General features: G+C 42.8%; 1 protein-coding gene across 1 annotated transcript in view; it reads left to right on the top strand.

The window, feature by feature from the left end:
- TMEM42 (transmembrane protein 42) overlaps positions 1–26,483 on the top strand; it is a 38,748-nt gene extending 12,265 nt beyond the window's left edge. The window contains exons 2-3 of the mRNA XM_026678471.2: positions 25,164–25,310; positions 25,815–26,483. Of these exons, the coding sequence (XP_026534256.1) occupies positions 25,164–25,310; positions 25,815–25,961 (294 nt within the window). The 3' untranslated portion in view covers positions 25,962–26,483. The remainder of the gene's footprint in view (positions 1–25,163; positions 25,311–25,814) is intronic.

Below are 26,483 nucleotides of genomic sequence, written 5' to 3'. Positions count from 1 at the left end.
AATTGGGATAAAAGCCACTTGATCCCCTCAGCTAGGCTAGTTCATTTGGGGGCAGTGATAGATACCGTGGAGGGCAAGGTCTTTCTCTCTCAGGACAGGTTAAACAGTATTCAGTCTTTAGCCAAAGAGATCAGGGCCTCAAGGAGGGTTTCCCTGGCATTGCTGTCTCAACTGTTAGGGAAACTGATTTCTTGTATTTCCATTGTGCCTTGGGCTCGATTCCATTCTAGAAAGCTGCAATGGTTCCTGCTACCTTTCCAATGATCCAGAAGATCCACCTCCAATGTCTGAATAAAGGTACCGCACAACATTCTCCGATCGCTGTACTGGTGGTCGGACAAAATGATAAACGGGGTGTCTGTTCAAGGAACCTCACAGGGTAACGATCACAACCAATGCCAGCCTGGTAGGATGGGGAGCTCACTTCCAATCTCACACTGCACAAGGAATTTGGACTATTTCCGAACAATCACAAAGCATCAACCTGTTGGAACTGCAAGCAGTTCACCTGGCCTTACGCAGTTTTCTACCCCTTTTCCATTCACACCACGTTCTGGTCTTGATAGACAATACCACAACCAAGGCCCACGTAAACAGACAGGGGGGTACCCACTCCAAACTTCTGATGCTGGAGACAACCAAGTTGTTCAAATGGGCCGAGACCAATCTGTCTTCGCTCAAGGCAGAACACATAGCAGGGGCATTAAACACACAAGCAGACTGGCTCAGCAGGGCCATGATAGATCAGGCAGAGTGGCGCCTACACCCGTCTGTCTTCCAGGAAGCAGTGCGGAGGTTTGGGCAACTGGTGATTGATCTATTTGCCTCTCCTCTAAATGCCCAACTGCCCCGGTATATTTCAAGGTACTCGACTCAGGGGGCGGAGGCCGTCAATGCCCTGTGATGTCCGTGGCCTCCCAGACTTCTATATGCATTTGCTCCACTCCCGGTAATACCCAGGTTGATCCAGGAGTTATTGGAGGAACGAGCGGAATTGATATTGGTCACCCCTTACTGGCCCAGGCGAACGTGGTTCACAGATTTACAGGACCTGTCGAGAGAACAACCTTGGAAAATTCCACCGTCGAAGGTTTCCCTCTCCCAAGGGCTGATACTTCACCCAAACCCACAATGGCTCAGTCTAGCCGTATGGAGGTTGAGCGGAGCCGTTTAAGGGCCCAACAAATTTCAGAGGATGCGATTGCCACTATTCAAGCATCCAGACGGGCCTCAACAAATCATATATATGAAGCCACGTGGTCAGCTTTTTGTCGCTGGTGCCAGGGGTCTAAGATCGACCCAACTGCTCCGTCAATAGGACAATTATTGGGCTTTTTACAGGAGGGGTTGACCAAGGGCCTATCTCCAAATACATTACGTAGACAGGTGGCGGCTTTAGCCTCGGTGATAACCTGGGGTGACCTCCGTTCCATAGCACACCATCCACATGTCCGCAGTTTTCTCAAGGGTGCTGCAAACTTACGACTTCCTGTAGTTCACCGCTATCCCACCTGGGATCTCAACAAGGTTGAGATCTTACAACTGGTCTGTTCGAGCCTCTAAGAACCACTAGCCTTAAATTCCTGACATATAAGGTGGCCTTCCTAATTGCAATCACATCAGCTAGAAGGATTTCCGAATTGGTGGCATTGTCAATGCGTAAGGACCTGTGCGTGTTTCATGCGGACAGAGTGATTCTCCGTTTGGATCCATCGTTCACTCCTAAAGTAAATTCAACCTTCCACAGAGCGCAGGAGTTGGTCCTTCCAAATTTCTGTCCGAAACCAGCTCATAGGCTGGAACATCAATGGCATAGCCTTATGCATCTATCTAGACCGTACAGCGGCATTTCGAGAATCTGAGGCTCTATTTCTATCCTTCAACCCATCCACCTTAGGACAAAAGGTGTCGTCCACGACCGTTGGTAGATGGTTGAGAGCCACCATAGCTAAAAGTTATGAATGCCAGTCCATCTCAGTTCCTAGGGGCATCAACAAGGAGTGCAGCAACGTCAGCAGCATGGGCCACACAGGCCTCCATAGACGAAATTTGCAGAGCGGCAGCTTGGGCTTCACCATCTCCCTTTGTAAGAAATTATAAAATTGATACCTATGCCTCAGCGGACGCTTCATTTGGCAGAAGAGTCCTGCAGAGGGTCCACAAAGTATAGGAGTGGATTTCGATCCAGACAGAGTCCCTCCCTAAGGACAGGCCAAGCTTTGGTATGTCCCATTTCTGGATGCTCTGAACAGCTCATTGGAGAAAGGGCGTTGGTACTTACCTGATACACCCATTCTCTGTGAGCTGTGAAGAGCATCCAGCCCCACCCATTTCTTTCCGTCTGGTGGGGTTCCTTTCCAGTCAGGGATCTAGATTAGGTGATGAGTTCCGGACTTTGGCACTCAGTCTTCGCAAAACTGGGAGACGCTGAGGAGGAGTCCCGTGGAGGAGGAGGAGCGTCCTGGAGTTTTAAGCCCAGCCTTTCCAGAAGAGACTGAAGCACCTCCCATTTTTGGATGCTCTTCACAGCTCACAGAGAATGGGCGTATCAGGTAAGTACCAACACCCTATTTGTTGTGGTGCTCTATCTATGCCAAATTCTTCTATATCCTTTTTATATCTTGTTTGCAATTGCAAGTAAGGTCACCAATCTATCATTATTCCCTCTTCTCTCAATTCTTGGTTCGTCTTTAATCTACCTTGATTATCTAGTATTTGACTATACCATATCATTTTGGTTTTAATGTATTTAGATATAGCATAGCTTCCATTGTTGATAACCATCCTGGAATTTTAAGATAATGTTTTCTTTTTATTTTCTCCCAAATTTGTAATAGCGCATCTCTAATTTCGTGGTTTTGAAAGTGTGGATATGGTTTACTCTTTTTTCCCCACAGGACATTGTGCCACCCTCTTTGCAGATCGTGCCCTTCCAGTGTTAATATTCGTTTGTTATTCAAGGATATGCATTCTTTGATCCATGCTAATGCTGCTGTGTGATAGTATGATTCCCAGTCAGGTAGTCTGAAGCCACCTCTATTTCTGTTATCCTGCAATAGTTTTAGCCATATTCTCGTGTTTTTTTCCAGCCCATATAAATTTAGTAAGTAAGTAAGTATTTATTTATTTATTTGATTTATATTTCCACCTATTCGCCCATGGTGACTCAAATCCTATTTATCTTATTCAATTCCTCCCCCCACCCCTTTTTTTTTTAGTTTTATAGGAATAGTTTGGAATAAATACAACCATCTTGATAACAAGTTCATTTTTATTGCAGCAATTTTTCCTACTAATGATAGTTGTAATTTTCCCCACGTTTCCAAATCTTCCTTTGTCTAATTCATTAATTTATTATAACTATCTTCTTTTATCAATGAGCATCTCACTGTTAGCCAAATTCCTAAATATTTAATTTTATTTGTAATTTGCAGTTCTTTTTTCCTTTCTAATTCTCTTTTCTGGCAGTCTGTAAAGTTCTTAGCTAATATCTTGGTTTTATTTTTGTTAATTTTGAGACCCGCCACCTTGCCAAATTTTCCATTTCTTCTAGTAATATTGCCCCTGACTCAATCAGATTTTCTACAAGAATACCAAATCGTCTGCGAAAGCCTGTATTTAATTTCTTCCTTTTTATCTTAATTCCCATAATTTCTTTATTATTCCTAATCTGCACTAATAAACTTTCTATTGCAAGGATAAAGATCAGAGGTGACAATGGACATCCTTGCCTCACTTCTTTAGTGATATTAAATCATTCAGTAAAGTCACAATTTACTATCACATTGGCTTTCTGCCTGGAGTAGATTGCCACTATCATCCTTTCAAAAAAATGATTTCGGTAGTGTTTTCCTCTTCTTATTTTTTTTTGTAACTCTTATAATCTTTGTTAATGTCTGTCACAGTATTAAAGTCTTCTAGTATGTTTTCCTGTACTTTTTCTATTATTTTTTCATGCACCTTGCTATAAAATTACTTTTGATTATCACTTGGGGCATATATTATTACTAATAATATTTTTTGTTGAATTTTGATCTCTATCATTAGTATTCTTCCATTATTATCTGAATGGGCATTGGTAGAATTACCTGAGAACACACTTTCTATATAAACTGCAAGAGAGTCCAGAAATGGGATATGACTCCTCCTACTGCCATCATAGAGTTGAGTCTGTCACTATAAAAACAATCAGCCATGACTGCTCGCCATCTTTTAGGCAAAGATTCTTGACAGACTTAACGTGTCTCTGGAAGATAAACAATTAAATTAGAACAAAGACTGCCCCCCCCCAGAGGTACTAGGGTGGGGCTGGACTCTCTTGCAGCGTATATAGAAAGTGCATTCTCAGGTAATTCTACCAATGCCCATTCTCCTACATGCTGCTAAGAGAGTCCAGGAATGGGACATACCAAAGCCCGCATCTTCATGGGAGGGTCAGTGTCTGGGTAGGTCACTCTGACTGTGGTACCACCTTTTGAAGCATCCTCCTCCTGAACAAGGCATCAGCCGAAGCAAAGGAGTCCAGTCTATAATGTATAAACAGCAACGGTGATGCCCAGGTAGCAGCTCTGCAAATTTCCTCCAACAACGCCTGAGTAGACCAGGCAGCCGAAGTAGCTGCACTCCTCATGCAGTAGGCCGTGATGTTCAAGGGAACTGGTAGGGACAAAGCTTGGTAGGCCTTGGAGATGCAAGTCCGAATCTACCTCTCAATCATGGAAGGAGCCACCTTGGTCCCAAAGGAGGTGGGATGAAATGACACAAACATGGCCTCAGATCTCCAGAATTCAGCTGTCCTCTTGATGTAGATCTTGAGGGCCAGCCTTACGTCCAACCTATGCCACCTGTACTCCAACTCATGTTGTGGCCCAGGGCAGAAATCCGGCAAAACAACCTCCTGCTCCCAGTGAAACCAAGTATAATAAACTTTTTCCTCTTGTTCTCTAATTGCCATTGTCAATCTACTGATTTCTGCACATTCCATTATTTTCTTAATTATTTCCTCATCCATCAGAATTTTCTAATTTTTCCAATTTTGTGCAAATACAATCCTAGCTTTCAATTTCAATTGGATTCATTGCCATTAATCAAATAACAATAACAATAACATATAAAATATAAAAAAGGAATTAAATCTTTCACATTTGAAGGATCCCTGCCCATTCCTGGAACAGGCCCCTGGGCGTGCCAACCACCTCTTAATATAAGCCTCACTATATTACAAGTCCTATATCTAGGGGTGCAATGGCAAGTGGCAGTTCTATCGATTCCACTGCCTCAAGCTCTAGAGCGGCAGCCAGGAGGGCCATGACCAGAGCAAAACAATAGGTTCAAGGAAGCCTTCCAAGGCCGCTGAGAAAGTCGCCAATAGGCGTCAAAGGGCACTAGACAAACACATGGAAAAGTGCCTTCGGGAGGCCGAGAAGAATAAACAAGCAACATCTCCTCCAAGAGCCTCCCCTGCACAAAACTCCATTCAAGATTCTCCCCTGGATCAGTCAATGCAATCCAGGGGCAGCATCAACTCGCCAGACCAAGCAAACACTTCAACCGCAAATACCTGCACTGCGGAGGATTCCTGAGGCTACATCCACCCCCACAGCAGGACTTCATGCAGAAGTTCTTCCATAAGAAATTTCTGCACAGATGAGGGCTTGGATGGAGCTAGCTATTAGACAAGGTATAGCAGCAGGGGTGCAACAAACCTTCATGGCAAGGCAACACCAAGCAGCTCCTGACATGATAGTTAGTCACTATGGTCGCAAAGCAGGGCAGAATCCATTCTATTTCAGGTACTTCCCCAAGGGGAGAATATCCCAATACCTCACATGCCTGATCAGCTCATACAATACAGGGAAGACCAAATAGACGAGTTGGAACAAATTATGTCAGTATCCTCCCAAGGCAGTGATTTGTCCTTGTCCGAGGCAGAACACCTAGAGAAGGATATGTCAGAAGATGAGGGCTTAGCCCCTGATCAACTGACATTCACAGGGCTGTTCTACCCTCACCTATTTAAGTCTTTATTATTCAAGGCAAAAAACACAGCATGCCTTGACAATCCGACTTCCACCTCCCAACCGTCTTCAGCGCAGGAGAAGTTGGATTACTTTATATTCTCACAGCTGGTAACCAAAGCGGAGGTCATATCAGTTCCACAGATGTTCACTGATTGAGTTCAAAAACAGTGGTCCACTACAGCTGCTTATCCCAATCCAACGGGACATGACAAAAAGTTTTATAATCTAGCACCAGAATTTTCTAACTCCCTGCTAACCCCCAACGTAGATGAACCTATGATGGCTCTAGCATCTTCTTCCACTATACCTAGCAAAACGGAGGAAGCTCTCAAACCAGAGGACAAGAGAGCAGAGTTAGCACTTTGCAGGGCACATCAAGCAAACACATGGGCCATCAGAACGGCTACAGCCACCTCATTCTTTACCAGATCTTCTCTAAGGTGGCTCCATCACCTGAGAGATTTCATTCTTTCATCAAACACAAGGGGGCATCAGGACAGCCAAATTGATGGCGGCTGCAGAATTTTCTGCAGATGCAACATTTAATTTGGTAAAATTCTCCTCAAGAGCCATAGCATCCCAAGTCACTGCACAACGATTACTCTGGCTCCGACATTGGCAAGTGGACAACAAACATAAGTGGAAATTGGCCTCCATCCCCTTTACATGGGACAAACTATTTGGAGCTGCCCTAGATCCTCTCTTGGTGGAATCTCGAAATAAGAAAAAGATCCTCCCCCCCTTTTTCAGAAGCCTGACAACAGAACTCCCCAGTCCTTTCAGAGGAGTTCCTTTCGACCCTTCTACCAAGGATCCTATTCCCAAAGATCCCAAAGGCCTTTTGGGTACAGACAGGGGCAACAGCAAAAAGATCTGACTTCGGGGACAGAAATAGGAGGGGAGGGCAGACGAGGAGGCCTTTTCGTGGGACAGGAAATAAGTCCTCTCATTGCCCCAAGTAAGACCACTCCCAACTCTCCCATTGGAGGACAGTTAAGGCTATTCACAGATCAGTGGGAATCTTCAACATCAGATGCCTGGATCAGAGAGACCATTAGATCAGGTCTCCTTTTAGAGTTTCTGTCCACACACCCCCAAACTTTTTTATGATGTGCCCTGTTTCAAGGGATCCTACTAAAAGGACTCTTATGGAGACTGCAAACCAGCATTTGCTGGAGATCTGTGCAATCCAACCTGTGTCAACAGATCAACAAGAGCAAGGATTTTATTCACATCTATTTGTGGTCACAAAAACTTCGGGGGGTGGTGGGTAGAGAGCTATTCTAGACTTAAAATGCCTGAATCGCTTCCTTGTATATAGGAGATTTAAGATGAGCTCCTTGCAATCAGTCTTGCTCAATATCAGAAAAGGAGATGTCTTAACGTCAATAGGCTTAACAGAGGTGTATTTACATATTCCTATCATACCCATGCATAACAGATTCCTGAGATTCTGTTATAATCACCACCACTATGAGTATGTAGCCCTTCCATTTGGTCCACCTGCCCCCGAACCTTTACAAAGGTTCTAGCGGTGCTAGCAGGCCATCTTAGGAATAAGCCAGTTCAGCTACAGTGCTATCTTGATGACATTAATTTTGTCATTGTCCAACCGGCAGGCTGAAATAAATACTCAGATCACCCTACAGGCTCTCCAACAGCACGGATTTTCAATAAACTGGGCCAAGAGTCATTTGACACCATCAACTTGCCTCCTGCATTTGGGAGCCATCATTGATACAGTGGCTGGGAAAGTATCCCTCTCACCGGATCAGCAGAATAGTATTAGGCAGTTGTCAAAAGAGGTTAAGACTCTCAAATGAGTACCTCTGGCCCAATTATCCAAAGTATTAGGAAAAATGATCTCATGTATTTCTATTGTTCCTTGGGCCTAGCTTCACACCAGAACTCTTCAATGGTTTCTGCTTCCATATCAGCGGTCAGGAAGGAGCAATTCAAGGTCCAAGGTCACCGCTCCATCAAAGGTCCAAAATTAATTTGGTCTTCCACAGAGCACAGGAGTTGATATTCCCCAACTTCTGTCCTAGATCATCTCACAGTCTAGAGTGACAATGGCATCTATTAGATTTACGACGTGCTTTCCGAATCTACATAGATAGGACTGCCTCCTTTAGGAAGACAGAGGCGCTATTTGTTTCCTTTCAACCTGCTACTCAAGGAAGAAAAGTCACATCAACAGTTGGCAGGTGGCTGCGAGCCACAATTGCAAAGACTTACGAGACTCAATCATTGCCCGTGCCTATTAGTATTACAGCACATTCAACTAGGAATGCTGCAACATCGGCTGCTTGGGCTACTAAAGTGTCAATCAAAGAAATATGTAGGGTGGCAACGTGGGCTTCTCTGTTGCCTTTCATAAGGTACTATAAGCTTTAGTTTTTGCTTCCGCAGAAGCAACCTTTGAAAGAAGAGTTTTGCAATGAGTCCACACGTAACAAGGGGGGACATACCCTCTGTAGGACATGTCAAGCTTTGGTATGTCCCATGCCTGGATGCTCTGAACAGCTCATCTGGAGAAGGGGCATTGGTGCTTACCTGATACACCCATTCTCTGTGATCTGTGAAGAGCATCCAGCCCCACCCAGAGTCCGTCTGGTGTGAGTCCAATTCCAGCCAAGTCTACAGAGCAAGGTGAAAAAGAATGACGATGAACTTATCACTTCGACTCCGCCAAAAACTGGGGACACTAAGGAGGAGCCTCAAGGAGGAGGAGTGTCCTCAGAATTCAGCTCAGCCTATCGACTGAGAGACAGAAGCACCTTCCATGGCTGGATACTCTTCACAGCTCACAGAGAATGGGCATATTAGATACGGCTCAGTGTTCTAGTCTCTCAAGATCCATCTGAATCTTTAGCCTATCTTTTTGGGTGTTAGCTATTCCTGCCAGCTTAGTATCATCTGCAAATTTTGTAAGTTCCCCTTCTATTCCTTCATCTAAGTCGTTAATGAAGATCTTGAAGAGTACTGGGCCCAAGACAGAACCTTGTGGCACCCCATTGCTTACTTCCCTCCATGTAGACCCATTAAGGACTACTCGTTGAGTACAGTTTGTCAGCCAGTTGCAAGTCCATGTAGTGGTGGTGCTATCTATTCACTTTTTTCTAGCTTACAAAGAAGTAGGTTATGGTCTACTTCAGTAGTTCCCAAACTTTTTCAGTCCACCACCCCCGTGGTGCTACAAACTCATCCTCAGTGCCCCCCACACGGGTGGGATTCAAATTTCTGTGGGTGTGGCCTAATTTGAGGGTGTGGCTTGCTGGTCACATGACTGGGTAGGCATGGCTTGCTGGTCATGTGACTGGGTGGGCATGGCTTGCTGGTCACGTGACCGGGTAGGTGTGGTTTGGTGATCATGTGACTGGGTGGGCGTGGCCAGGTGACAGGCAAACCATTAAGTGGTCCTCACTTAATGGCCGGTTGTTTAGCAAGTGTTCTAATTTATGACTGGCCGCCCCAGAGCTACTTGACCTGTTTTTGGAGTTTTGACAGCCATGCACACACATACACACACACTGGACTAGAATCGGCAAAGCATCTCTGATTAGATTCTAGTAGTGAGTAGAATCTAATCAGAGATGCTTTGCCGATTCTTGTTGATTTGTATTTATTTTATTTATTTATTTTATTTATTTATTTGATTTGCCAATTGTTTACAAGATAATAAGTATAAGTGTATACATAGTTGTGAATACACATGAAATGGGTACATATAAGAAAAATAAAAGAAGAATAAGAGAAACAATAGGACAGGGACGGTAGGCACGTTGGTGCGCTTATGCACGCCCCTACAGACCTCTTAGGAAAGGGGTGAGGTCAATAGTAGACAGTCTAAGGTTAAAGTTTTTGGGGTTTGGGGAAGAAACTACAGAGTTGGGTAGAGTATTCCAGACATTGACCACTCTATTGCTGAAGTCATATTTCCTGCAATCAAGTTTGGTGCGGTTAACTTTGAGTTTGTATCTATTGTGTGCTCTTGTGTTGTTATGGTTGAAGCTGAAGTATTCATTGAAAGGTAGGACATTGCAATGTATGATTTTATATACCATGCTTAAATCAGACCGAAGACGGCGTAATTCAAGGTTTTCTAGTTCTAGAATTTCAAGTCTGGTGGCATAAGGTATTCTACAACGAGTAGAGGAGTGAGTGTAGAACTCTTCTTGTGAAATATTTCTGGACTTTCTCAATTGTGCTAATATCAGATACGTAATGCAGACTGATGAACTGTATTCGAGTATTGGTCTAGCAAATGTTTTGTATGCTCTGGTTAGTAGTGTGATATTACCAGAGAAAAAGCTACGTAGGATTAGGTTAACAACTCTTAATGCCTTTTTGGCTATGTAGTTGCAGTGGGCTCTAGCACTTAGATCATTAGAGGTGAGTATTCCAAGGTCCTTTACAGAGCTTGGGTCATCAACAAGATCTTGACTATTCAGCTTGTATTTTATTTTCTGATTTTTTTTGCCAATATGTAAGACAGAGCATTTATTTGTTGAGATTTGAAGTTGCCATTTGTTTGACCATTCTGATACATAGTCAAGATCTTTTGTAGGGTAGCAGTATTGTCTGTGGTATTGAACAGCTTTACATCATCAGCGAAGAGAACGCAATTGCTCTTAATATGATCACAGAGGTCATTTATGTAGAGTATGAAGAGAGTTGGTCCTAGAACACTGCCTTGGGGGACACCACTATTGACAGGTACTGAATTTGATAGGACGCTCCCAATTTTGACCATTTGCTGTCTGTTTGACAGGAATGCTTCTATCCAGTTATTCAGTTGTCCAGAGATACCATTTGTATTTCTTTATTTTATGTTGCTGAATTGCATTGGCATGTGTGTCCCTTCTTGTGCATATCCCAGAAACTTTTGAGATTCTTTGCAGCAAAAATTACCGACCTCTGGCTTTGCTCTACTTTTCAAACGTGCCGCCACTGCCGTGTTCTAGATGCCGGCCCTGCAGGTCCACCCCATTGAGCCCACTGCACTGGAGAGACCTGCCCAATCAAGTCCGAGCGGAGCAGTGCACCAAGTCAATGGGGTGAGCCTGAGAGAGGGAAAGAGAGAGAAAAGAAAGAGGGAGAGAAAGAGAGAGGGAAGAAAAGAAAGAGAAAAGGGAAAGAAAGAAAAAGAGACAGACAAAGAAAGGGGAAGATGGAAAAAAGGGACAGAAAGAAAAAGAAATAAAGGAGGGAGGGAAGAGGAAGATAATGAGATATCTATTCTGGTCCAATCCCCTGCTCCAGCAGGGTTAGAAGGGAGTGTGTGTGTGTGTGTGTGTGTGTGTGTGTTCTTGTAATTTGCCAGTACATTTTGGTTTTGCCTTCTTCAGAATTGGCACTGTAATACACTGGGGAAAAGTAATTTTTTAGGGTGGAGATCTAGTCCAATGGATCCTGTTTAAAACCTCAACAAAATGTGAGAGCTTCCGGATAGTTTTGACCATGTTTCGTCCACAAAACCTTTAATAGAAGCCAAAGATGTTTCAATGAGCTGGCAAAGATGCTTCAATGTGGAAAAGGACCTCAGTCTTAAACTAGGCCTCATTTCAATCTGATGCATCAGGTCTCTCTGTCTCTCTGTCTCTCTCTCCCTCCCTCCCTCCCAGACTGGCTTTGTTCTATTTTCCCGATGTGCCTGTGGGGCCGGCGCTTTGAACATAAATGGATGGATGGATAGATAGATAGAGACAGGTAGGTAGATAGATAGATAGATAGATAGATAGATAGATAGATAGATAGATAGATAGATAGATAGATGATAGATAGATAGATAGATAGATAGATAGATAGATAGATAGATAGATAGATGCAGGTAGGCAGGCAGACCTTTTGCATGAATGTATGGATAGATAGGTGGTAGGTAGGTAGGGCTGATGCCTCGAACGCCCTCTGCCACCTCTTAGCATCCCAAGGGGGCTGGCTGGGGGGTGCTAAGTGGAGGCAGGGGGGCATTCGAGGGGCCGGCTCCGGAGCGGTGCAACAGTCAGTGGGTGAGCCTGTGGGGCCGGTGCCTTGAATGCCCCCCTGCCGCCTCTTAGTGCTTCCCTCTGGCCCCCTTGCCTCTTTGCACCCCCCTAAGATATCCCACCGCCCCCCAGGGGGCGGTACCACTCACTTTGGGAACCACTGGTCTACTTTGTCGAATGCCTTGCTGAAATCTAAATATATTATGTCCACAGTATTTTGCTGATCTACTAATTTAGTCACTATGTTGAAGAATGAAATAAGGTTGGTTTGGCATGATCTGTTTTTAACAACCCATGCTGACTGCTAGTTATTACTTTACTTGTTTCTAGATGTTGGCAGAATTGTTTTTTTTTATTATTATCTTTTCCAGTATCATCCCGGGTATTGATGTTAGGCTGATTGGTCTATAGTTTCCTGGGTCTTGTTTTTTTCCCTTTTTGAAGATGGGAACCACATCAGCCCTTTTCCAATCCTCAGGTAATTTCTCGGTGCTCCAGGATTTTTGAAAGATATGGTGCATGGGTTCTGAGATGACTTATGTCAGTTCCTTTAAAACTCTGGGATTTAATCAATCAGGCCCTGGTGATTTGGATTCATCAAGATCAGACAGGTGTTCTCTTACTATTTTATTTTTTTTGCTTATTTTAACTTTTATTTCTGGTGTGTCTTACAGTTATGTTTTTGGTGGGTTGAGCTATAGTTTGTTTTTGCATGAAGACCGATTCAAAGAATGAGTTAAGCAACTCTGCTTTCTCTCTATTGCCTGTCACTTCCTTGCCGTCTTCTCTCCTTAGTGGACCGACGGCTTCCTTGATTTTTTTCTTGTTATTTATATGTTGGAAGAAACTTTTTTTTATTATATTTGACTTTTGTTACAAGTCTTTGTTCGTTCTGAGACTTTGTTTTTCTGACTAGCAGATTCTGGCTATCTGCTGATATTCTGCCTTAGTTGTATGTCCCTCTTTCCATTTTTTGTACTTGTCCTTTTTGTCTTTCAATTTGTCAGACAAATCTTTGTGTAGCCATGCTGGTTTCTTCTTGGATTTCTTGTTTTTCTTTCTCAGTGAAGTGATATTGTGCTGGTCTGGGCTTCTATGATCATACTTTTCAGAGTTTCCCAAGATTGTTTTCCCCCTTAGGATTTTAATCCATGGAATCTTTCTCTCTGAGTTTATTAAAATCAGCTCTTTTAAAATCCAAGACTCTGGTGTCATTATGTTCTGTTGCTTCTGTTTGTGTTATGTTGAATTCTAGTATGACATGGTCACTCTAACCCAAGGTTCCTGCAGTTTCAACTCCCTCTATCACTTCTTCTCTGTAAGAATTAAGTCCAGTATGGCTGTCCTTCTAGTTCCATCCTCTACCTTTTGGACAACAAAGTTGTCAGCTAGGTTGGTTAGGAACTTATTTGATTTATCACTTGATGCAGAATTAGTTTTCCAATTGATATCAGGATAATTGAAGTCCCCCATTACTATTGTTGTGTGTTTCCTGCATGTGTTTGTTAGTTGGTTGGCAAAAAGGACATATATTTTTCCTGCTTGATTGGGTGGCCTATAATATATGCCTATGGCCATGTCATTCTTTTTTTCCCTTTATATTGACCCATATACATTGATATATTCTGAAAGTGTATTTCTATTTCAGTAGCTCTAACATTAGTGCTATGCTTACAATGATACCATTTCCCCAAAAATACGACCTACCCCAAAAGTAAGTCCTAGCTTGATTTTTACACATGCGCCCAATATAAGCCCTACCACAAAATAAGCTCTAATTAAGACCCCACCCACTCCAGAGTGCACAGGTAAAAATTAAGCTAGGCTGGGGATGGGGGTGGTGGAACTGCCCTACTACTTACCTTTGGACAGTTGTAGCCAGGCCTCGCGCACCCCGACAACTGCCTTGCCAGCCCATTTCTTCTGCAGCTGGCAAGGCTGGTGTCAGATCCGTATATTTGTCATTTCTTCAGTGGAAGAAGAAAAGAGGGGAAGACTGATAAAGAAATCCTTTCTTGATGTAACCTGAATACATTCAATCTTATATCAAATTTGTATAATCCACACATGATACAACGGAGAGAGGAATCCCAGATGGCTGGAACCTATCACCTCTGAGAGGCACAGCCAGGAGATGAGAAGACCATAAAAATTCCACAAGTATGCTTGGGAAACTGTGAAAAGATTGTTCCTTCAGAAGGGGTGGGGGGAATAAACATACTGGCTTTTGTTTCACTAAATACACATTGAGAGAAGGGGAGGGGTTCTAAACTCCCTTATCTATCCCGGTATGCCTGAGAGACATTAGATGCTGCTTTGAACTCCTACATGAATTGTCTCATCTCAATAAAGGATTCCTTTTGATATGTTTGGTTTTCAGAAGTTCATTCTTGTTAATTGAATGGGGAAAAGTTCTGTAGCCTGACATAAAGCAGCGTCTGCAATAGAGGTCAGCCCGGAGAGGAAATTTAAAAAGAAAAAGAAAAAGAAAAAAAACCTTTCACTCTACCAAGGTTTTGCAGAGAGGTATTTCTTTTTATTCCTTCCTTCAACTAGGAGAGGGTCCAGGGAAGGTCCGAATAGTTTATTTCCCATGAGGGGAGCAGAGGCTAGTTTCATCTTATTTTTGAGGTCCGCCTGCCAGTGTCTGAGCCAGAGCAGGCGGCGGGCCGAGACGTGGGAAGAAATGGCGCGGGAGGAGAAAAACGAAATAAGACAACTGCGCAGGGCTAAAAGGGGAAATAAAATGAAATGAAGCAATACAACCAAGCCAACTCATGACAGGGAGATACTATGGCACACTTTAGACGTCAGACGTGCCTTGCGGATTTATATTAAGCGTACTCAGACCTTCCGCAAATCCGAGGCCCTCTTTATATCTTTTCAACCAAGGTCACAGGGGTTCAAGGTACCTTCAACCACCATAGGCCGTTGGATCAGGGCGGCCATCTCCAGGGCATACCAGGCCCAGGCCCTCCAAGTGCCCAGGGTTATTACAGCTCACTCAACCAGAAGTGCGGCTCCTTCAGCCGCCTGGGCTACCCAGGCCCCAATACTTGACATTTGTCGGGCAGCGACGTGGGCCTCCCCGTCACCCTTCATCAGGCACTATAAAATCGACAGGTACGCGGCGGCGGAAGCCTTGTTCGGTAGAAGGGTCCTACAGAGGGTGCTCAGGGATTCTGATGAGTCAACAGACCAGACGGTGTCCCTCCCGTAGGACAGGCTCCAGCTTTGGTATGTCCCACTATCTGGACGATCCGAACAGCTCTAAGGAGAATGGGCGTTGGTTCTTACCTGACACACCATTTCTCTTCGAGCTGTGAGGATCGTCCAGCCCCTCCCTTTTTCTTTCACCATCTGGTGGGGTCTTGTTTTCGGCCAATGCACTTTAAGTCTAGTAAGAGGAGGGCGCGATTGCCTGGTTTCCTCTCGTCTTTGCATAAACTGGGGAACGCAAGGACAAGCCACGTGATGGAAGAAGGAGGCGTTCCTCAGAAATTAGCTCAGCCTACAACAGCAGAGACTGAAGCTCCACCCACTATCTGGACGATCCGAACAGCTCTAAGGAGAATGGGCGTTGGTTCCCTGCAAAAGAAGAAAAATGTCTGAATACAGCAAGGAGCAAGAGGGAGCCAAATGCTGGGGACAAACATTGACACTTACCCAGCCAGATACTGACTCGATGCACCCCATCAAAGACAGCGAGGCTGCCTGCGAAACATCCACCCAGCCCCAGTGGTCTATAGGTGTAGGAAAAAGAGACAGCTAGAGCGGAAGAACCAGAGGAGTAACCCTCACCCGGGGAAATTGTAAACCTGGGTGGAAATTGGAGGCCCTATCGAATCAGGAAGAATGGGACGAGGAGCCACTGGCCAACAACCGAACGAGGCAGTACATAAATCGCCTCATGAAAGAAGCCCTGGAGAACCTTGAGGTGAGGGATGCACCAGGACGACAACGCAGGAGAGCGAGGGAAATAGAAAATGCGAGAACCCGAGCTGCCACCCCAGATCCAGCAGAGATTGAGCAGGCAGAGGGACAAGCCGAAGAACCAGCAGCCATACCAGGTACCCGACCCCTAAACGCCCTGGATCAGGGGATTAACCGTGGCCAATCCAGAGACATACAACTGCAGAGGAAGATCCCACCCTTGGGGGTAAAATTCAATGGAGACCCCCAGAAACTGGGATTTTTTTTCTGAGTGCTCACCTACATGCAAGAATATGGGCGGGATTTCCCAACCCAGGGATCCTGAGGACCAGGGGTCATCACCCTGGCCCTTGAAGGGGCAGCAGCCAGATGGATGGTGATGCTCCACAATGTCAACCTCCCAGAATTAAGGAACCTCGATCACTTCATGACGGCCTTACGCCACTTCGAGGACCCCCTTGCCAATAGAAAAGTCCATGACTGCATTAGAGTCGTAAAACAAGACCGTCGCCTGGTAGCAGAATACACCGAGGAATTTTGTGACTTGGCTGGCCAGGTAGACAGGCCAGAGGATATCCTAGTCTATTGGTTCAAAGATGGACTAAATGATGACCTATACGCTGCCTGCCTATCCTGTGGGGCCCCAAACCTCTTGCACGAATGATACATGATGGCAGAGGAGGTGGAGATAGACATGACTCGAAACTGGTACTGCACCGGCAAGTTTTGGAAAAGATCCCACCCCAGGGGAAACAGGAAGTTTTCAAACCCCAATCCACCATGACTCCAAGAACATCTGGTTGCTTTAAGGAGGGACACCACGCAGCAGAATGCCATTCGAAGACCCCTGCAAGAAAGCTAGACCACCCATCGGGGAAAACCTGGAACATCCAGCCCTCAAGGAAAGGAGACTGGCCTGAGAGCCTGAGTAGATGTGGGATTTCGATCCCCCCCAACCCTGTGGAAGAATCCCAAATGCTCCGAGGGGATCTGAGCCAGTCCAAAAGCGATCTGGAAGATGAGGCATTTCTTAGAAGGGGAAAAACACCCATTTGAGGTGTGGACGGATCATAAAAATTTGGAGGCTTTGAAAATGCCTCGGAAGCTGTCTCCCAAGCAAGTTCGCTGGGCGCAGTACTTTAAGCGCTTTAATTTTTCATTGAAGTACATTCCAGGGGGAAAGAACTTCATGGCGAATGCTTTAGATTACCTCAATATAATAGTGCTCGCCAAGAAGTGGTACGGTCTATTGTCCCAACCAAACAGTTGGCAGCTCCAGTGGTTACCAGAGCCCAGAAAAAGAAGGAAGTTGATTTAACTGCACAATTAAAAGACGCTCTAAAACTTGATGATTGGTTCCTTGCTCACTCAAATAACTGTATGGTTAGAGATGGATTGGCATGGGTGGGGGCCAAATTATATGTGCCAGCAAAGCTGAGAAACCAAATATTACAGCAAGCTCATGACTCTAAAGCTGCTGGACATTTTGGATTCGTGAAGACCTTACACTTGGTTAAAAGGCAATTTCGGTGGCCTACCTTGAAAAAGGACATTGAGACTTATGTGACTAGCTGTCCTATTTGTGCCTCTGCCAAATGGCCTCCTGGTAAACCAGCAGGCTTACTACAAAAATGTGGCTACACCAACTGCTCCATGGATGGAAATCTCTATGGATTTTATAGTGGAATTACCTGATTTTTTTAAAACAAGTTTTATTAAAAGTTTCAACAACAAACAAATCATTACATATTGAATCTTTCCCTGTTTTTCTACAATAATTTCCCCAATATTCTCATAAAACACAAACAAACACAAACAAACATAAAAAAAATCTTTTAGTAAAGTACCTTGGCCCCAGTTACCTCTCTTTGCATGGGCTAAAATAATAACACATATCACTCTTCACATTTCTATCTTATTTAATCCATCTTAATAAATCATTAAATTGTATCTTTTGCCCATTCATTTATCCTCTATCTCTTCTTATAATAAAAGAAAAAATTTCTCCTGAAATCACTAATCAGAGTATGATGCCTTTCTATCCTCCCCCTAAGTTAGTAAAATTAACATTCAACATAACAAATACCCAATTTGGTTCTGCTTGGTACATTCTATCCACCAAAAAATGTTTAAATACATTGTATCCTCCTTTCCTTCGATATTTTATTACATTTTAAAAATCAATCATTAATAAAAACTTCAACATTTTAATTTCTTATTAAATCTTAAAGCATTCTAATTTACTATTTCAAATATAAATGTTACAATACCATCTTCTGTACCTTAGCAGAATCTTTCTTACAGAAAATTATATTTCATCCTTTATCTCTAAAAAAATCCCTCTTCTCCCATCCAATTTTAAAGCTTTGAGGCTTTTCTCCGCCTTTCCCCTTTCTTTCTTCCCCACCAAATCTTCCTACCCCCCTTCTTCTTCTAACCTCTGCCTTGCTGGGATCCCTTCTCTGTTGCATTCCCTTTTCTCTTGTTTGTTATCATTATATTTACTTTGCATCATATTTTTCTCTTTCTCAAATGTTTTTTTAGATCTTAAGTCCTTCATTTTCCTTGCTCTCTTCCTTCCTTCTTCCTTAGATAAGTTTTGGAATTCAATGAAGATGGCGTCTTCGTCTCTTCCTTGTTGTTCTTCTTCCATTTCCATCTGTTCCATTGTCTGTTGGTAATTGACCAGCGCCATTTCTAGAAATAGAAAAGCTTTTTCCATGCCATCTTTGCAGATTGCTTTTGTTTGCTCATATTCATCCCTCAGGTCTTCAAAAGGAAAGCCATTATAAATAAGTCTTTTCTTTTCTTTATTCCTCTTTCTTCTTACACCAACCAAATATTCGAGAGAAAGGCAAAACAATCCCAAAATCCACAATCCTCAATAAATCCAAGCAAGCCAAAATTCCCCCTTCCTCTTCCAGGGTGGTATCAAACAAATAAAAAAAAGAATCCAAGTCTATATTTTAAAGCCTTATTAAGATTGTATTTCTGTCCTCAAGTCTTCAAGGCATCTCCTCCAACAAGATCCAAATTTATATATTTTCTTTATCCTCTCCCTTCCGGCTTAATTCCGTCGGGAGGGAGAATGCTTTCCCTTCAGCACCTCAAAACAGCCGCTTTTTTTTCTCTTGTGGAAGAAATCATCAGAAAACCATCTTTTCCAGGAATTAAATTAAATAAATCTCAAAGCCCTGGGTCGACCAAGAAGAACTTTTACTTTCAATAACTTTCTCTTCTTCCTCCTGCGCATACTTGCCCGGCTGTCAACTTCTTTGTGGCGGCCATTACGGACCGCCGCTGCACGTCCTGGTAACAGGGGTTCTGCCGGCCAGGAGGGGGTCTCACAACACCCCCAAACCCTTCCTCCGGATCCCCCTTACCTTCAGCTACCCCTGCAGGGCAGCCTTGCACTCCGCACCCGTCCGGGTCGAAGCCCCAAAACGGCTAGCGCGGCAGGGATCGCGCAGCTTCGCGAATCCCTACCGCTCGCGAAGCCGACAAACCTGAAAGTGGGGAAAGTACAGTTATTTGGGTGGTAACCGATTTGTTTTCCAAACAGGTACATTTCATACCTTGTCTGAAAATCCCATCTGCAAAAACGCTGGCTAAACTGTTTATTTTACATATCTACAGGTTACATGGGGTTCCTGAACCCATAATCTCAGATGGGGTGTCCAGTTTACCTCAAACTTTTGGAAGGAGTTCCTGAAATTATTGGTCTCCACCCAGGGCTTAAGTTCCGCCCACCACCCACAAACCAATGGGGCTTGTGAGAGGACTAACTCGGTATTGGAACAATATCTTCGATGTTATATAAATTATCAGCAAGATAATTGGGCCGACCTATTGCCATTCGCTGAGGTGGCATATAACAATTCAGTACATAGTAGTACTGGGTTTACTCCATTTAAAATGGCTTTGGGACAAGCATACCCAAGCTTCCACAGGAGAAACCTAACACTCAGTCATTAGATGAATGGATAACACAGCTCCAGCTTACCTGGCTGGTTACCCGTAAAGCATTAGATGATGCTCATCAAGCTCATAAAAAATTTGCAGATAAAAAGAGAAGTCCACAAAAACCATATCAAGTTGGTGACAAGGTCTTTTTATCTACCAGATATTTGCAGACCACACAAAAGTCAAAAAAGCTTGGACCTAAGTATGTCGGACCTTTCTCAATTGAACGAATTGTAAACCCTGTGGCAGTCCAACTGAAATTACTTAAAACCCTCCGACGAATCCACCTTGTTTTCCATGTTAGTTTATTAAAACCTGAACATACCTCTGACTTGAGACCAACTCAGGTTGATCCCCCTGTGCCATTGCTAATTGAAGGTGAACAACATTTTGAAGTTAAAGAAGTTTTGGATTCTCGAAAACAAAGAGGTCGATTCCAATATTTGATTGTTTGGAAACATTTTCCTCCTTCCCAGTCTGAATGGGTGAATGAGAAGGATGTTAGAGCTCCTAAGCTTATCAAGGCATTTCATACTAAATATCCTGATAAACCCTAAAAAAATAGTATTATGGTGTTATATTTTCTGTTACCTTTTATTTTTATCTTTTCTAGGACTAACGTCTCTTTTGCAGGAGGGCCAAATGTCAGCCTTCAAGATTTTCTCCCTTTGCTTTGCATCTTTCGGCTGTCATAAGTCACGGGGGGATTTGGTTATGGGAAGTGAGCTGGAGGTGTTACAAAACAGAACTGTATAAGCTGGGGGGTAGATTCTTGCTAAGGCTTCTATCCTATGCTATGCGCAGCTGCAACTCTTTATCAAAATATGTCAAGGTCAACGGACAGAGGCCTCATCACCACCTGGAGATGCCCACATGATGATATACACAACTTCTAATTGCATGAGCCAATTGAACTATTGGGGGTGGGAATGTTGCCAGTACTTTGTATATGTGATTTACACGCCCATTTTCTCAGATTCAGAATTCTTTTGTTGCTACCACTTGATTTCCAGTAAAAGATATCTTTTCTCTGATTAATGGAGTCTAAGTATAACAGAGAATCAGCCATGACCGGACAGTCGGCTGAACCCATTAACATCCCCAATGAGTACCAGGATCTGACTCAAGTATTTAGTGAGGAAGCTTGTGATGAACTCCCACCCCATCGAGCCACAGACTGTGCTATCGAAATCCTACCAGGGGCTAAACTCCCAAAACCACAAATGTGCTGCATGTCTCCCAGAGAACTGAGGGAACTCAGAGCTTTTATCGATAAAAACTTAAAAAGGGACTTCATCGAACCCACCCGACCAAAAGTAGCTGCCCCAGTATTATTCCATGAAAAGAAAGATGTGTCTGTGTGTGAATTACCAAAAATTAAACACGGTTTACATAGAGAATATGTATCCACTCCTCCTCATGAAGGACATGTTAGCCCAGCTCTCGAAAGGAAAAAAAAATTCCAAGTTAGACCTACGAAAGGCATATTACCACATCAGAATAAAGGAAGGAGATGAGTGGAAGAGAGCTTTTAACACACCATTGGGATGCCACCAATTTAAAGTGCTCCCCTTTGGACTGCAAGGAGTGCCTGCCGTGTTTATGCAATTGATCAGTGCAACCCTTCATGAATTTTTATATAAAGGGGTTTTAGTGTATCTTGATATTTTAATCTACACAGAAACGATGGAAGAACACATCAAGCTTCTCTGTGCAGTCCTCACAAAACTTTTAGATGCTAAACTATATGCAAAACTGTCTAAATGCGAATTCCACCAAGAAAAAATTGACTACTTGGGTTATAGAATATCCCACGAGGGAATAGAGATGGACCCACAGAAAGTAAAAGCTGTATTGGACTGGGACCCACCGCACACCCGCAAACAACTGTAAAGCTTCCTGGGGTTTGCAAATTTTTATCGCCAATTCATTCCAGCTTTTGCAAACATCGGCCTCCCAATCATGGGGGGGCGACCCAAAGCAAGGCAAACCCTTATCTGGACAATGGAATGCCAAGCGGCATTCGAGAAACTCAAACATCTATTCTCAGCAGAACGGTCCTTAAGCACCCAGATCCTGAACAACCTTTTGTCCTCCAAGCTGACATTAGTGATGTTGCAGTTGGAGCAGTCCTCCTCCCAAAGAATGGAAGTGGACAATTGCAACCATGCGCTTATACATCCAAGAAACTGACGGAAACCGAGCAAAGATGGGCCATATGGGGAAAAGAGGCATATGCTGTGCGGTGGGCAATGCTCACATGGAGACATTTCCTGGAAGGAAACCAAATCCCCTTTGAAGTATGGACTGATCACAAAAATCTGGAAGCTCTGAGAAATCCACAGAAACTCCGAAAAACAAGTAAGGTGGGCTCAATACTTTAAACGATTTAATTTCACTCTCAAATATTTTCCTGGGAGAAAGAACTTCTTAGCAGATGCACTGTCCAGAAAACCCCAATACAACAGCAAAAAGATTGAGGTTATAAAACCAATGATCCAACTGACCCAACTAGCAGCCAAAGTAATCACCTGGGCACAAGAGAAAAAAAATCATCCCTGACTGAAGACACTACAACATCAATATTTAAGGAGGCACTACTTAAGGACGACTGGCTCCAGGCTAACAAAAACAATAGTTTACTCAAAGATGGACTGGCTTGGGTAGAAAGCTAACTTTATATCCCTGCAAGCCAGAAAATGGACCTCATGAAACGCTCCCATGACTCAAAAATAGAGGGTCACTTTGGGTTTGTAAAAACCCTGCACCTCATCAAAAGACAATTTTGGTGGCTGTCTCTCAAAAAGAACATTGAAAACTATGTTACGAGCTACCCCATCTGTGCTGCTGCAAAGAGAAGACAAGGAAAATATCCTGGACTTTTACAAACAGTAGCAGACCCTCTGCACCCTGGAAAGAGATCTCTATGGACTGTATAGTGGAGCTTCCCAAAAGTGCTGGGAATACTGTCATTTGGGTTGTAACTGATCTTTTTTCCAAACTTTATTCCATGCCAAAAGATCCCAACTGCCAAGGCACTGGCAAAGAGGTTCTTAATAGACATTTATCGCCTTAATGGAGCTCCCCAACAGATTATCTCAGATAAGGGTGTTCAGTTCACATCCAAATTTTGGCGGGCGTTTTTTAAACCTATTAGGCTCCACCCAGGGGTTGTTGTCACCAAGTCACCCCCAAACTGACGGATTGATGGAGAGTGTGAACAGCATATTAGAACAATATTTAAGATGCTTTATTAATTACCAACAGGACAATTGGACTGACCTTCCTTTTGCAGAGGTAGCATACAATAACTCAGTCCATAGTAGCACAGGGTTCACCCCATTTCAGGTAGCCACGGGCCAAGAATTCAGCCCCATGCCGGAACTACCCACCAAAGAACCTGAAATCTCCTCCCTTAAGGAGTGGATGAATAACTTACAAGCCATGTGGCCAGTGGTAAGATTATCTTTACAGGAAGCTAGAGCAGTTTACAAAACTCAAGCAGACAAAAAACGTTGCAAACCTAAACCTTTCAAGATTGGGGACCATGTATATTTGTCCACAAAATTCTTAAAGTCATTACAGCCCTCTAAGAAATTAGGACCAAAATTCATTGGCCCATTTCCAATCTCCAGAATTATTAACCTCGTGACGGTAGAGCTTTGACTTCCAAAAACACTTAGGCAGATTCATCCAGTATTTCACTGTAGCTTGCTAAAACCGGAGATCACTTCAAACCTCAGACCTCCCCTTCCCACACCTCCAACCCCCATCATGGTACATGGGAACAACATTTTGAAATTAAAGATATCCGTGATTGACACACTCACCGTGGATCCACACAATATTTAGTAGCTTGGAAACACCTTCCTTCCTCAGAAAATGAGTGGGTAGCCAAACGACATGTAAAAGCACCCACATTACTATGGAAGTTCCACCTAAAATACCCTGATAAACCATCCTGAATTGCAAATGTAATGCATAATTTTTGTTTTTTCCAGGTAGACCTATCTGTTTTTTAAGGAGGGCAGGATGTCAGATCCGTGTATCTGTCATTTCTTCAGTGGAAGAAGAAAAGGGGGGGGGGGGAGACTGATAAATCTTTTCTTGATGTAACCTGAATACATTCAATCTTATATCGAATTTGTATAACCCACACATGATACAATGGAGAGAGGAATCCCAGATGGCCGGGACCTATCGCCTCTGAGAGGCACAGCCAGGAGATGAGAAGACCATAAAAATTCCACAGTGAGATGTATGCTTATGAAACTGTGAAAAGATCGTTCCTTCAGAAGGGGTGGGGTGGAATAAACATACTGGCTTTTGTTTCACTAAATAAACATTGAGAGAAGGGGAGGGGTTCTTAACTCCCTTATCTATCCCGGTATGCCTGAGAGACATTAGATGCTGCTTTGAACTCCTACATGAATTGTCTCATCTCAATAAAGGATTCCTTTTGATACGTTTGGTTTTCAGAAGTTCATTCTTGTTAACTGAATGGGAAAAAGTTATGTAACTGATAACAAAAGCTCCAGATCGATCCGGAGCTCTGTTATCGGCTGCAGAGGCCTTCAGGAAAGCCTTGCCGGCCATAGAAGACAATGTTCCTGAAGGCCTCTGAGAGCGAAAAGGAGGCTGAGGGGACACGCACAAGTGAGGTTAGTCAGTAAATGACATCCCCCCAAAATAAGACCTGGTGGCTTTTTTGGGTCGTATTTTCAGGGAAACACGGTATTAAAATTATTAAAATATGGTTAATGAGATACTATTTCCATTTCAGTGAGGAATTTTGGCACAATTTAGCACAATTTATAGTGAATATTCCTTTTAACCTCCAGAACTAAATACAAGTAATCCTTGACTTAGAATAGTTCATTTAGTGAATGCTCAAAGTTACAACAGCACTGAAAAAATTATTAATAAATGTTAATCGCTTAACAAATGTGTTGCTTAACAATAGAAATTTTGGATATCATGGTTGGCTATAAGTTGAGGACTACCTGTTCAAGATGATGGATGAAATATTGATATGCCATTTGCAAAGCAAATCTGAATCATGACCAGTGCCTTTCATAAGTTTGCCCACTGCAACAAAATCTCTGTTAAAAAAATGTATTTAATAATGTAATATTCAGAGCTGAATTCTACTCAGTTCTGCATATCTGCTGTTTCTTGAAGTGAATGTTGAATTCACTTTGAAGTGAATGTTTGAAAATATATAGAAAGATCATAATTTTTGTGTCCATTTGTTCTGCAGGTATCTGTAATACTTCAAATTGTTTGTGGTGGCCTAGTGTTTGTGTGCAATGCCATAATGTGGACTTTCTTTGCTAAAGCTTTAAGACATTCCTTCTCCTCAGCTACAGTAACTGTGACATCAACAGCATCCAACTTCATCTTTTCAGTGAGTATAGTGAGACCATATGATTGATGAAAACCTCAAAAGGGCACCCCCTCTTTTGTTTAAGGCAGAATATTGTAGTAGCCTTATATCACTGTTTCACTCGTTGATTGTTCTGAATGGTCTGCAAATAGTCCAAAACCAAATTGTTTGTCCAGACTTAGAAAATCCATTTTGGTATCAGAATTTTCTGGAACTGGAACATTTAACACACTAGTACTCCAAATGCATAAATAAGAAGATTTTAGCAAGCATGTGTGAGTTGATAGTATTGGGTGATTTCTTTTGTTAGTCTCTAGCTATTTTCCAAATAGTATATTTAAATGCTAAACTATTATATAGCCTTTGAATATTATACACAAAGAACCTTTTGAGTATGTTCAAAATACTATTTTTCTGCATATGTCTTAAAAATAATTATGCATCTTCAGTTTACTGCAGCTGAGAAATTTACGCACTGATCAGAGTACAATTTTACTGTTCTTTATTCTTCTCCCTGTCTTACAGGCCTTTTTAGGAAGGTTGTTGTTTGGAGAAATAGATGACTTGTTATGGTGGATTGGAATATCCATTTCTCTCCTTGGACTTCTGTTACTTCACACCACACCATCTCTATTACAACAGCAAATCTGTCTGAAGAAGAAAAAGAAATAGAATGCAATAGACTTTTAATTCATAACACAGGAAAGGAATAAACAAATAAAACAGGATTCCAGGTTTGGTGAAAATACAGAGTTGCCATGATATAGATATTGTTGTGCTGGGTACTCAAAATACTTTAATCACACTGAACTCCTGCGGAAAGGACCATAAACAGAATTTTGGAAAAAAGAACAGCCATCATATCTGTGACATTTGAGGATATTTGGTAAATAATTATCAGACAATTTACCATGACCAACTGGAATAAAGGATCTTTCACAATTCTTAAGAAAGATATGGTTCTAAATGCAATAGGTTTTCCCCTTTAAGCTGTTAAGCTGACTAATCACAAAGAGAGAGTAAGAAATAAATCTAAATTGATTTGTTCTTTTCACATTACAAAATATGTAAACTGTACATTGTATGTTGATGGTGTTGGCAGTGTGGTATCTGTGATAATGCAGATTACCAAAATATATATCAAATACAAATTTTAAAAATATATCAATAAAAATATAAATGTGATGACATCAA

Source organism: Notechis scutatus, chromosome Z (genome assembly GCF_049901735.1).
Source record: "Notechis scutatus isolate UNSWTSFEM ecotype Mainland chromosome Z, rNotScu1.2, whole genome shotgun sequence".
In the NCBI taxonomy this organism is placed as follows: Eukaryota; Metazoa; Chordata; class Lepidosauria; order Squamata; family Elapidae; genus Notechis; species Notechis scutatus.
Note: the sequence above shows the minus strand (reverse complement) of the source record. Positions and strands in the feature narration are given on the sequence as shown.